This window comes from Anastrepha obliqua, chromosome 5, assembly GCF_027943255.1.
Source record: "Anastrepha obliqua isolate idAnaObli1 chromosome 5, idAnaObli1_1.0, whole genome shotgun sequence".
Lineage (NCBI taxonomy): Eukaryota > Metazoa > Arthropoda > Insecta > Diptera > Tephritidae > Anastrepha > Anastrepha obliqua.
Window position 1 is genome coordinate 63830610 of NC_072896.1, and position 13996 is coordinate 63844605.

General features: G+C 42.8%; 1 protein-coding gene across 11 annotated transcripts in view; it reads right to left on the reverse strand.

Moving 5' to 3' along the window:
• Nucleotides 1–13996, reverse strand: part of LOC129249348 (mucin-19) — a 98746-nt gene that overhangs the window by 62703 nt on the left and 22047 nt on the right. For 9 of the 11 annotated variants that reach the window (XM_054889122.1, XM_054889128.1, XM_054889126.1 and 6 more), the window contains exons 2-4: nt 10073–10686; nt 8722–9054; nt 79–8606 (exon numbers count right to left, since the gene is read on the reverse strand). In XM_054889122.1, coding sequence (XP_054745097.1) covers nt 79–8606; nt 8722–9054; nt 10073–10116 — 8905 coding nt within the window. In that variant the 5' untranslated portion in view covers nt 10117–10686. Of the gene's footprint in view, nt 1–78; nt 8607–8721; nt 9055–10072; nt 10835–13996 lie in introns of those variants that run through there. The other 2 variants (XM_054889120.1, XM_054889118.1) reach the window with 2 other exon arrangements.

Consider the following 13996-nt stretch of genomic DNA (forward strand, 5'->3'; position numbering starts at 1 on the left):
GTATAAAAATAGTATTTTTAGCTGTTCATGTCGATAAAGTATATTTGAAGCATTCTTGAAAACGTTTTTCATACTTACTTATGCCTCCCTCTTCGTCACTGTTCTCATTGGAAGAGTCATCTGAATTAATTTCCATAACATCCTCATGGCCATAGCGTTTAATTTGTGTACGCCTTCTAGGTTCAGATAACACGAGATCTTCGGTTTCATCACGTTCACAAGCATCCGGATCAATATCCGCTTTCTTAGCCCACTTTGTCCAGAAGTCGGGATCGTCGATTTTAATATCCGATCGATTACCAGATGCAGCAAATGAAGCTTTTGAAAAAGTTGATCCCTTTTCAGATTCCATTGTAATAACCTGTGTGCGTCGTTTCAAAATCGAATCGATATCTTCTTCACAAAACTTATCTCCGGCGTTATCATCGTCCATCACAGCACCGTAAGCGCCCTTTCGCAACAAATCTTCAATTTCCTTTTTTGAAAGCTGCCGATTGCTACCGTCTTTGGAGTTTTGGGTATTCATTGATTGCAACACCGCTTTGTCCAATCCCAGTTTAAGTGAAGCCTTATCGAACATTTCACGTTCGTAAGTGTTTCGGCAAAGTAAACGATAAATCTTTACCATTTTACGCTGACCGATACGATGGCAACGCGCTTGCGCTTGTAAATCGTTCTGTGGATTCCAGTCCGAATCATAAATAATAACTGTATCGGCGGCAGTCAAGTTAATGCCCAAACCACCGGCTTTAGTGCACAACAAGAAGACAAAACGATCAGAGCCCGGTTTAGAGTAGCGATCGATAGCTTCTTGACGCAAGTTTCCACGTATGCGACCATCGATACGTTCAAATGGATACTTTCTATATACTAAATAGTCTTCCAAGATATCGAGGCAGCGCACCATCTGACTGAAAATCAACACCCGATGCCCATTCGCTCTTAGTTTTGGCAACAATTTGTCAATTAACACCATTTTACCAGCTGATTGTATAAGATTTTTGTAGTACGACTCGGGATCATCACCATGTTGCGCTCGAAAATCGTATTGTATCTGCTCTTCGGCACCATTCAAAAGATATGGATGTATACAGCATTTGCGCAACTCCATCATTGTGTTCATGAGATTAGGTATGTTCGCCGAGGTTGTACCTTTCTTTAGGAAAGAGAAGTTCTGTTCCAAAATACCACGATAGTATTTCTTTTGTATATTTGTCAGTTCTACCTCGATGATAGTCTCCTCCTTTGGAGCAAGCGATTTTTCTACATCGTCTTTGAGACGTCGCAACATCATTGGTTTCAATAAAGCCTGCAATTTATTCACTTCCTCTTCGGTACGCAAACTACCGAATTCCGACATGAAGTCATCAGGACAAGAAAATTGACTCGGCTCGAGGAAATTCAATAGTGAAAATAGTTCACTTATGTTATTTTGCAAAGGTGTGCCAGACAGTAGTACACGGTGTTCTAAATTTAATTGCCTCAGCCCCTCAAGCAATTTACAATTTCGATTCTTCAAACGATGAGCCTCATCGATTACACATAACCGCCAATTGAACGATTTCAAATCCATGTGATCAGTCACAATCATTTCGAATGTCGTAATTAGTACATTGAATTTAACAGGCTCTTTTAGTATCTTACCACTTTCAGTTTTATAATAAAATTCATAGTCTTGTATCATTTGTTTGCTTGTCACTGATCCATGATAAACGACGACGTTCATATCGGTCCAACCTTCGAATTCGCGCTGCCAATTTGGAATAGTTGATAATGGTGCAATAACGAGGAAAGGACCGCGAATTCCGTATTCATACACCGAATGTACAAATGTTAAACTTTGTATAGTTTTTCCTAAGCCCATCTCGTCAGCTAAGATACAATTGTGCGAGTTATACCAAGAAAATTTTAACCAATTCAAACCTTCTAATTGGTACGGACGTAAAGTGTTGCCACTCTTATAAACTGGGGTCTTTTCTAGTTTTTTCCATTGCTCAGGGTGTGGACGTTTTTTGTTCTTCCACTCAGGGCGTGGTGGTAATTTATTAAAACGCATATATTGCTCAATTTTATCTGCATCTACGTCTTCTTCCAACTCCCATGTGCAATCTTCGTAGGCCAAGGACTTCCACTTCACTAAATAGTGCTTCGTGGTTTCGCCCGTGTTTTCATCTGTATGGACAGACATGTCCAGCACGCGGTCGACTTCAACAAAATCGGGGTTGAAGGGGTCTTCTTCAATGCTGTCGAAGATGTTCATTTGTTGTGCTTGCTTCTGCTGGAAGCGACGAATCTTAGCAGTTACTCGACGGTCTCCCTTAAAGAGTTCCTCTTCAGTGCGCCACTCGCAGTGAAGATACGAGAAGTTTCGATATTTAACGAAATATTCCTCCACGTCAATGTACACAGGATCTGGTTTAAATGAGCTCGAATCGGCGTCTCTGCTATTATCTTCATCTTTATCTTTGTTATCAGTGTTACCTTTCTTATCTTTGTTGTCCTCCTCTTTATTATTTTCATTACCTTTGCATTTGCTTTCATCAACAGTTGTATCCTTTTCGGACCTAGAAACGTTGTCACTATCTTTTGAAGCTGTTTTATTCTCCTCTGATTCCTCTTTAGCCGTCACTACGCCTGTATCCTCTTCAATCTTAGGTTCAGAATCAACATCCATACTTTCCACTTTCTTCAAATTCTCTACATCTCCTTCATTTTTTACCACTGCATTAAACATTTCCGTTTCATCTAACTTGTCAACAATACTTTTTATAGATCCATCTTTCTCATCTTTGTCTTTTCTATCTTCTTCCTTTATCTGTTGGTCAGCATTTTTGATAGGTACATCATCACCTTTATTTTCATTGCTTTTAACTTCTAATTCCTTAGAAAACGTGTTTTCTTCAGACTGCCGTTCCGGCTCTTCACTTTCAGTTTCTGCTACTTCGCCGTCGTCGCATTTGGCAACAGGCATGTCTTGCTCATTTTCATCGATATTCATTTTCTCAGACTCCACTTCGGGGTCCGCTGGATTTTGGATACCCTTATTCTTTTGACATTCGTTCTTTTCACTTTCCTTTTCCAATTTATCATCATCCACCTCCATTTTTGTTTTTTCCGCGAATTTCTCTTTCTCTTCTTTCAATTCTTCCTCTGCTTTACTTTCATTAGTCTCTTCAGACTTTTCGTGGCTTTCATGCGTCTCTTCTTTATTTACTTTTATGTTCTTTTCCTCTCCTTTGAGCGGTTCTGAAGGTGGGTCCGGTATTAATTCTCGTCGGCCCATACGAACCGCCAGCACGTATTGTACAACCATGCTGTCTTCATCTCCAGTATTAATATATACATAGTTGGGTTTAGAAGATATTGGTGGTAGAAGCTCTAGCACTGATTTGTCCTTCTCTGTCGCCGTGCTAGAACTCGCCTCCGTTGCAGTTCCATCTTCAACTTCACCTGATACTGCTTTCTCTTCGCTTCCAACAGTTTCACCATCAGCTCCCAAGTTTACTACACCTGTGTCCACCTTCTCAGCATCAGAGATCTGTGGTGCTACACCTGTCACAGGAGCTGCTGCTACCGCAGCCGATCCCTTCTTTTCTTTCTTAACTGGAGATGTTATCAGGGACGAATCGTCATCTGAAAATCGCAGCATTACATCATCAATATACTTCTTTCGCTGGGTGTTTCGGGAAGAGCGTCGTTTATTCGTATCCGTTTCGGAGTCGGGTGGTGGCGACGGCGGTGGCGTACTAGCCAGAGTGTCATCTTCACCGTCCGATTCGGGTACAATTCTTCCCCGATTACGGCGCTTTTTAAGCGCCCTTGCAGAGAGCGTACCCCTACGACGAGTTGTATACGTTGCGTCATCGCTATTATTACCACGATTGCGTCCACCCGAACGTTTCTTACTTCGCCGACTTGGTGTTGTTGTGGCGTCGCCTGCAGAATCAGGCACTGAGTCAACAGTCTCATCGCCAGCCTCCGTAGACTTTTCATCATCAGCGTTCGCCCGCGTTGTAGGTATTTTTGAAACCGGTATATCGTCGTAATCTGGCGCTTCACCGTCTATATTGGTAGCTTTCAATTCAAGACCAGGTTCATCCGATGTTGTAGTTTCGGGCTTATTTGCACCCTCACAATTTTCATTAAGAGCATTACCACTTTGCTCTGCAGCATCTGACTTACAAACAGAAAGAGGTTTGTTATCCTCAGCTTCACTGCCATCGGCCTTTTCTTCCTCTTCGCCGGTCTTTTTCTTTTTGGCACCACTGCGCCTGCGTATTGAAGCAAGTGATTCACTGGAGTTAAGCTCACCATCTTTTACTTTTTTTGCCTTAGGAGTGCGATCACGCGGTGGTTTGTTTGGATCCTTAGGTGCACGTGGCTTGCGAGGTTTCTTCTTCTTGCCCGCATCATCTGTGGACGTATCTAGTTCATTAGCTGAGTGCACAATATCTTGCGAGTGATCGCCACTTCCTTCATTATATTCAAGCATTCCTACTACCGATGTGTCACCGGCGCCTTGTGTCACACAATCCTCGGACACAGGCAATTGAGTGGTAGGAATTACATGTGAGGGCACAACGTTGCCACTTATATCCATAATATCGCAGGTAGGTTGCTGTGACTGTTGCAAAGCAGCCTTTTCCCCTTTCTTAGTGCGTGGTTTGCGTGGTTTGTTTGCGCCCTTTCCGCGACCACGTCCAGTAGTGCTCGAAACTTGTGGACTCTCTACCATCATTTGGCTGTGGAGCACACTGCTGCCGCCATATATCGGAGGCACGCTACCACTCTGGTAGAGTACACATTGCGGTCCACCGCCTGCACATTGGTCATTCACCTCATGTTGCTGCAACATATTTAAACGTTCTTGCAAGCGAACAATTTTCTCTTGGTGATCGGGACCCGTCGGTGGCATGCAATACATTTCTTGCAGCTGCTGTTGTAAAGCAGCAATTTCTTGTTGATGCAGCATTGGATAAGAAGGATATATGTGGCCGGGCGGTGGCACTGGTGGACCATATGGAGGTAACATTATTTGTTGAGTACCATCATAACCCATAGCAGTCATTCCAGGTGTGTTAGCCATTGGATGATGTGGCAGCATGCTTGGTGGCAACATTGGTGCAATTTGTGGCTGAGATTGGGACAGTGGTTGTGGTTGAGTATTTGATATAACCGTCGTCACATTCTGTACAGCAGTTATCTGAGTCATGGTATCACCAGGAGTTGTTGTCGGCGCTAAAGGCAACTGCGGCTGCGATTTAGTCTGTTCGGATAATGGTTGGAGCGGCTGTGCTGTCGTTTGCTCAGATACTGTTATTTGTTGTTCCGTTTCTGTAGCAGACAACGTCTCCTCCGAACACTTTCCTTGCTCCAGAAGCACATCTGGCAAAGTGGCATCCGACGATTTTATTGTTTCTTCAACTACTGCGCCGACTGCAGTAGCAGTATTGCAGGAATTACCGGGTACTGTTTCCTCTTCTGTTGTTTTTGCAACCTCGGTAACTGGGTCATTTGTTTTGAAACCGATATCAGTTGACTGCGCGGAAGCAATATCCGCACATTGTTGCTGTGCCGGTGCTTCTTCGGCAGTGCTAATATTTTGCTGAATCTTTTGCTGTAGTTTGCTGGCACTATCGAACTCATTAACACTCGCGACAGCGCCGATAAATGAGGATTGGGAATTGCTATCTAGCATTGCGGCGGCAGCTGAAGCGGCGGAGGACGCTGCTGCTACAGCGGCGCTTGTTGAAGACATTGAGTTGTTGTCGAAAAGACTTGCGCCAGCGCTGTCTAGAAGTCCGCCGTGTGCTGTAGCCGTGGCTGAATTCGAATTGCTGTTCAACGCCGCATTGCCGATACTATCAATCCCTGACAATGATTGTTGCTGATTATTACTACTGTTAATTGAACTTTGTGAATTACTATCATGCACTGAGGTGGGCTGATTGTTGACTATGCTGTTGGTCGAGCTATTACTGCTGCTGTTGTTACTGTCGTTTGCTGCTACCGCTAATGTAGAAGAGTCGTTCGAATTTGCAGTCTCGTTAAGAATGCTAGCCAAATGGTGTGAAGGAGTTGTAGGCTGTTGTGGTTGTGGTTGTTGCTGCTGAATTGCCAACGGCGGTTGTTGTTGTTGTTGTTGTTGTTGTGTGGCAACATTTGGAGTAACAGCTAATGGTGACGAAGCATGTGCTGGTGACATAACTAATTGCGTCGTTGGCTGTTGTAGTTCACGTTGTTGCAACTGCTGTGCTTGCTGCTGTTGGTGCTGTACTAATGGTTGTTGTTGTGGTTGCGGCTGTGGCTGAGCCTGTGGCTGCGACTGTGTTTGCGTTTGCGAGGGTGGTGGCTCCAACTGTGAAAGCTGCTGTTGCTGTAGCGCAGACTGCAAACCAGTTGGGGGATCTTGTGTCGCCGTCAGCATCGCAGCAAACGGATCTCCAAGCAACTGCTGGTTGTGCTGTTGTTGATATGATTGATGCAGTTGTTGTTGGGGCTGATTGTGTGGTGATAATTGTGGATGAAGTCTGGGTGATTGCTGCTGGAGCATAGATTGTTGATGTGGCGACGGTTGCTGCTGTAGCTGCGACTGAGCATGAGACGATGGCTGCTGCTGTTGCTGTGCTTGAGAAGTCGGTACCACACCAGCTGTAGGATCATGACTTGGTGTGTTTCTGCTCATAAGTGTAGCGGTTGTATGATCAGTAGCTGGTGGCATTTGATGATGACCTATGTGGTGGATGCTAGGCAACCCGGGTGGTTGATGGTGTAATTGCTGTTGTTGCGGTTGCTGTTGTGTAGATGTTGTAGCCTGTTGCTGCTGTTGCGCATGCATCGGTGACATTGATGGTAACTGTTGTTGTTGCAGCTGCTGCTGCTGTTGTTGCTGATGCTGATGTCCGCCGCCTACAATATCATTAATCGAGTGCTGTAATTGCTCGTTCAATTGTTGATGCTGTGGCTGCGGCTGTGATTGCGGCGGTTGTGTTTGTTGTTGGGGTGGAGGTGGCTGTTGCTGCTGAGGAGTTCCAATCGCCGATGGGTGTCCAGCCGGTGGCTGCTGATGAGTCATACCCTGTGCTTGTGCATACAAGTTCATTTGTTGCTGTTGGTGCTGCAACTGCGACTGTGTACTCATGCTACTGTTCACACTCAATGCAGTGGGGTTTTGTGACTGTGGCAAGCCCAAGTGGGGACTCCACTGCAAGTGATGTTGAGGTGAAACTGGCATGCGTGGTCCCATCGGTGACATTGTGGCATGGCTAGACGCCTGGCGATATGCCGATGGATAATCCATTGGTACACCTCCTGGACCAGACATGACGCTCTGCGTAGGCATAACCATCTGCTCGAGTGCCTGTAGGGTGTTGACAACTGGTGGACCACTGTTACCTTTTGAGCTTGGTGGTCCTGTATTTGGTAGTTGTGGGCGTGGCGATGTAAGGCCAACCATGCCCGATATGCTGTGATGCGACGGCTGTTGTTGACTGGGTGAATTCACTTGTTGAGTTTGCGCTTGGGCTTGCGACTGTGGTGGTGGCTTGGCCGGCGACATTCCAGGTCGCGGAGACATTTGCGGATGTGGCGACATTGTTGGTGGCCTTGGTGACATTTGTGGCGAAAGCTGTGGAAATGGAGCACGGTATTGTGGCGACGATGACAGTTGTGATGGCGTGGTCTGATGTTTAGTTGATGACAAATACGATGCGGCGGCGGATTGTACGCTTTGTACACTGTTTGGCTGCTGCTGGTTCTGTTGCTGTTGTTGCTGCTGATGATGACTGCTATAACTTGGTGGAACTCCTATGTTATGAGGTGTAGGCAACCCAGCACCCGGCAATTGCTGATGTTGACTTGGCGGTTGTATTAGACCAACATGATTTTGTTGCTGCTGCTGTTGTTGGATCTGTTGTGTCTGTTGTTGGCTCTGCAACATGTGCGCAGTGGATTGCTGCTGCTGTGGCGTACCCAAGCCGGGGGGTAACGATGGCTGACTTGTTCCAGTATTACTACCATGCGGTAAACCCGTTGGATTTTGCTGCTGCTGTTGCTGCTGTTGTTGTTGTTGACTACCGGGTCCCATATGAGCTGAACCATGCGCGCTTAACTGCCCTGCCTGCTGCTGCTGGGCGGTTAAGTGATGCGTTGGTACGCTGGTTGGTGCACCCGATGTTGGCACATGTTGGCCGTAGGGATTTGTCTGATCCAAGTGCCCATAGGGAACATGTTGAGCACCACGACTCGACTGATGTTGCATGGAGTTGACATAGGGGCTATGCGCATAACCTTGAGGACCACCTGGCACCGGTACAGACGAACCTGCCTGTCCCGTTGATGCCGGTGCAACTGGATATAGTGGATGTTGGCTCGGGGCCTGTGGATAATGTTGGGGCAAACGAGTTGGCTGGTTTGATTGCTGTTGCTGCTGTGGAGTAGGCGCTTGCTGCTGCTGCGGTTGTTGTGTCTGTGACAAAGTGCCGTAGCCTGCAGCACTAACACTTGGGCCGGGTTGCTGCAACAATCCACTGATGCCCATTTGCTGCGATGCATATGACAATTTCTGTTGATCCTGTTGGCCGTAGGTGGGCATATGCTGGCGATAGCTGTAATGTTAATTGTACGAATGGCATCAATTGAGGTGTTAATATTTAGATTTTTGTTCCCAATATGACAATAACTTGGAAGATATTATTTTTTTTTTGTTGTGAAGTGTTTTACCTTGGTTGCGCTGTAGGTTGCCGCTGTTGTGTTGGAGGTGCTGACTGCGGATGACCATACGCACTCAGACCGGAACCGGGGTAGGCACCGGTCTGACTTGGTGCTGCACCCCAACCACCTAAATCGCTCATACCAAGATTGTGCTGATCGGCAGTCGTGAGCCCATATATGTTATCTGGCGTCGGTTGGTACGTTGCATATTGAGCTTGTTGCTGAAGCGGATGCGGAGCCCGGTGACGTGGTGGATAGGAGCCCGGAGGACCCATCGCACGCGGTGTTGCCGCCGCTGCGGCTGCTGCTGCTGCGGTGGGATCATAGCGATAGTACGGGTCTCTGCAAGGTAAAAGTAGATAATAAAGGAAATTTTAATACAAAGCATTTTAGTGGATATTAAGGGACGTGTTTCCAATTTCTGATTAACCCCCTATTTCAGAACATAATCGGTAAATGGGTAAAAACTGATTTTCCAATCTCTAATTAGCTGCAAATTGAAACAGAACTAGTAGCTGGATGACAGCGAAAAAAATAAATCCATTTGCTTTTTGAAATCGTTCTGCAAATTTGAAAAGGATTTTTGGAACGAATTCAACTTCTGTATATGTTAAAAAGCTTTTTTTATTATACCTAACTTCTGTAGAATGAGTGTGGCGATTGTAAACCGCGTAATTCAAAAGTGTTCCATGCTACTGCAATACTTTTATAAAATTTTTTATTAAATTTGATATCTAAATTCTTCTTTTATTTTCATTATTATTATTAAATGAAATCATTAGGAAATACAAATAAAAATATAGGTGTCACAGAACTTTTAGATCAGCACGCGAAACGATAGAACATATAGTAATTAGAAACAAAACTCAGGTTTCGTGTATACACAGTAGTTTTGCAAATTCTTTTGTAAAAAATTTACATTGATCGAACTAACACAACGTCACCTACCCAGCCTTTGATGAAAATTAAATTGTAATTTCAAGCCATCATTCAGTTAAATTACCACCGTTTAAAGATATTAACCAGGTATTGAGAAAGCAGCCCAAGTAAAGTTATGTATTGCCTGAATAACTGCCTCAGCGTCTACGGGTTCATTTCTGTATATCACCTACAAATACTGGAAGTGCTAATCTGGGGAGCTACCACTGGATTCAATAGCTTTCAGATCAGTAAACCCGTTGATCAAGCTATTAGGCAAATATATATTAACTACACGTCAACTATGCGTTAACTCTCTACAACCGGTGGTTCCACTTAAATTGACGTCAGTGGTTGCTTGTTTTTTATCCACAACTTTTTTTTTTTTTTTTTTTTTTTTTTTTTTTTTTTTTTTTTTTTTTTTTTTGTATTATTGACTTACCCTTGGTGATTTCCGTGAAACATATTTTGTGCATTTCCATCCATCAGATTTTTCCAACGTGAAAAATCAAATCCTTATTTGTTCCACGTTTGTTGCAGTTAAAATATTTAGTGCAATTTACGTGGTACGTGGTGAATTCGGAGCCTGTTGATCGATTTTTGTTGCGATGATGCAAATCGTTTCAACACTCTCTCCAATTGAAATTACGCTCATCCGTTTGAAGCTAGCATCAAAATAGGTTTTTCCACCCCGCCAAATTTGGTGGGAGGAAGATATATGTGTATCCGACAAACTTTTAATTATATATATGATTTTTTGTTTGTTTATAGGGAATTCGGGATTTTTCCCCTTTTCAATATATTCATCTGAAGATTTTGTTGCGTTAGTGCATTAATTGCACACTTTCTTTTATAAATTGAGGAATCAACATTCACTTATTTCTTGATCGTCACCTTTTCTCTCTCTTTATATGTTATCCGCGTTTGTTTTTAACTATATAATAATTGTTCAATACTTTCAAAAATTATTCAGAACTTTTAGTTTGAGATTATTTTCCAATGTAAAAAAAGCAGACATTTCCTGGACATTTTCTAGCAGTTGCACATCATTTACAGCTGCAAAAACGTATGTTTTAAGAACGCATTAGCAAAATTTGATCTCAAATATAATTAGAATTTATTTATTTAGATGCGAGTGAGACCTAATTTAGATCATTGGGGTAACGATTTTATTTCAATATTATTTACACAAGTCACACGTTGTCGCTCATATTAGTGTAGTATCTGAAAGAAAAATAAAAAAAATAAACATTGTTTATACCATAAAATATATGGGTTAGATCTAAAGTAAATGCCAACTAAATACTGAGCATTTCGTGTGCACACACATTTTTTCACAAGCAAATGAGTTACCGTAATATAGAAGGGCCCTAACTCATATTTTTGGTACTTTATGGCAGAAAGTTGCATACAGTTTTTTCAATAATTGAATATTATTTAGTGAATGTCTATTTAGAGATTATACATCGAATCCGTTAAAAGATTGGGTCGACATTCAGACATTATAATATATATAATAGGACTATGAATAAGTTCGTGCGGTTTTACAACAGATGGCGTAACTTGATTATTATTCCATCGATCCACATTTCCAAACATTCATTGGAGAGCTACTGTCGTAAGGCACAAACGTCAGTATAAGTTTTTTATTTGAAGCGTAAACAACAATATTTTTACCACACTTGAAAATGTCGAATTTCGTGCCAAATAATGTGTTTTTGCGGGGAATTTTTTAATATGAAGAAAAAAGCAGCCGAAAGTCATCGTATCTTGGTGGAAGTTTATGGTGAGCATGCTCTAGCTGAGCGAACGTGCCAGAAGTGGTTTGCACGCTTTAAAAGTGGTGATTTTGGCTTGGAAGACGAAGAACGCGAGGGTGCGCCGCCAAAGTTCATGGATACCGAATTGGAGGAATTGCTCGATCAAGATCCGGCTCAAACGCAAGAAGAGGTTGCAAAAACTTTGGGAGTTGATCAATCAACCATTTCCAAACGTTTAAAAGCCATGGGAATGATCCGAAAGGTAGGCCATTGGGTGCCGTATGAATTGAAGCCAAGAGACGTTGAACGCCGTTTTATGGCATGCGAACAACTGCTTCAACGGCACAAAAGAAAGGGTTTTTTGCATCGAATTGTGACTGGCGATGAAAAGTGGGTCCATTACGACAATCCAAAACGTCGGGCAACGTATGGATACCCTGGCCATGCTTCAACATCGACGTCGGCGCAGAATATTCATGGCCTGAAGGTTATGCTGTGTATCTGGTGGGACCAGCTGGGTGTTGTGTATTATGAGCTACTGAAACCGAATGAAAAGATTACGGGGGATGTCTACCGACGACAATTGATGCGTTTGAGCCGAGCACTGCGAGAAAAACGGCCGCAATACGCCGATAGACACGACAAAGTTATTTTGCAACATGACAATGCTCGGCCACATGTTGCACAAGTGGTCAAAACATACTTAGAAACGCTCAAATGGGATGTCCTACCCCACCCGCCGTATAGTCCAGACCTTGCGCCATCCGATTACTATCTCTTCCGATCGATGCAACATGGCCTGGCTGACCAGCACTTCCGTAATTACGATGAAGTCAAAAAATGGATCGATTCGTGGATTGCGGCAAAACCGACCGAATTTTTCACAAAGGGAATCCGTGAATTGCCAGAAAGATGGGAAAAAGTAGTAGTAAGCGATGGACAATACTTTGAATATTAAATTTGTAACCATTTTACGTCAATAAAGTTTCAAATTTCGAAAAAAACCGCACGAACTTATTCATGAGTGTTTGGCCGCATTCCTCCTCCAATTTATAGTGTTCGTCTGACATTTTTCCCCAAATGGAGGGACCTAAAGTTTTAAGCCGACTGCGAACCGCAGACGGTTTTTATGAGGAACTTTTTCATAGAACAAATACAGTCGGAAGTTTGCCCTTGCCTGCCGAGGGGCGACCACTATTAGATAACAAATGTTTATATTATTTGATGTTCATGCGAAGAGATTCGAACCTGTGCATTACCGAATCGTAGTCAGACTATCCGAGATTGTAGGAAAAATCAACATAGAAGACGTAGGGCCGACAACCCTCTAGTTGAAATAAATTGTCATAAAAGCAGAGCAAAAGCTTCGAATGAAATTCGATAACGTTAACCACCCTAGGAACCGAAAAAAGAAAAAGATATTGGAAACTTCACTTGGAACATCAGAACAATGCTACAAGCTGGAAAAATTAATAAGATTGAAGACCAACTCAAAAAATTTAAAGTGTATTTCGTAGCACTACAGGAATTACGTTGGGAATACTTTGGAGAAATAAGAAAAAAAGATGGCATTCTTTATTACAGCGGTAGTCTAAAGAAAGCAAGAAGAAAAGGCACGGGTTTCTAGATAGGAAAAGAGAGCAAAGAAAAAGGGCTGGGCCTAGAATCCGTTATTAGCAGAATATGCAAATTAAGAGTAAAGGGAGTGTTTACCGGATTTAGTCTCGAAGTATGGTCAGAAGATCTGAAACCAACCAGGAAAGGTTAGTAAATATGAAAATATATAGTAAAAAAACAATTTTGTTTTCCCTTAGAAACTATTCCTACCTTTCAAACATTTGACGTCATGCAGAAATCAAACTAAATTTAAAAGTGAATCTATTATAATAGCTGTCATTTGTTTCCCACATTTGACATTGACAACCAACAATTTCTGATCGCAACCATAATATTTTGCAACCAAAATAAATGTCGATCCTTTAATTCCTCTCAAGACCTTCCTCCTTTTCTTTGTGATGGTAACGTTTGTCGTTACATGTGGTAGAACTTTACTTACTTTGATTACAATTTACAATGCCAAGGAGAAGACGACCTGATTTAGGTCGTCGAAGTCAATTAAAAGTGCGAAAAGCTAAATAGTCGTATTGATATGTCGGAATTACGTTCTAGAGTGAGTGAAAATGAAGTGGATAGGCTTAGAATGCAACAAGTGAGTGCACATCCAACATAACAACAGCGAGCATGACCCAATGATCCTGGAACGAGATGATATCGACAAGTTTGCTCTAAAATCCTAAAGATTTGTAGGTGAAATGTAGGGATGACATGTCTGAGAATGTTTTGCTGTCCAACTTGGAATCCTACACTGCAAATGACTGCAAAAATTTACAATGAGACATTGATAGAAAGCATGTGCTTATCGGTTCTGTTCAAGTTAAGTCCCTTATAGATATGAAATTATAATACTTCTTTTATTAAGTTAGTTTTATTTAATGGATGGTTCCATATGTAGAATACCCCGCAAGTGGGGAAAGTTACTGATCGCCATTCACTTGGGAGTGGCCAGCACCATTCTTCTGCATATGGTTCAAGCAGCTCACAACGTC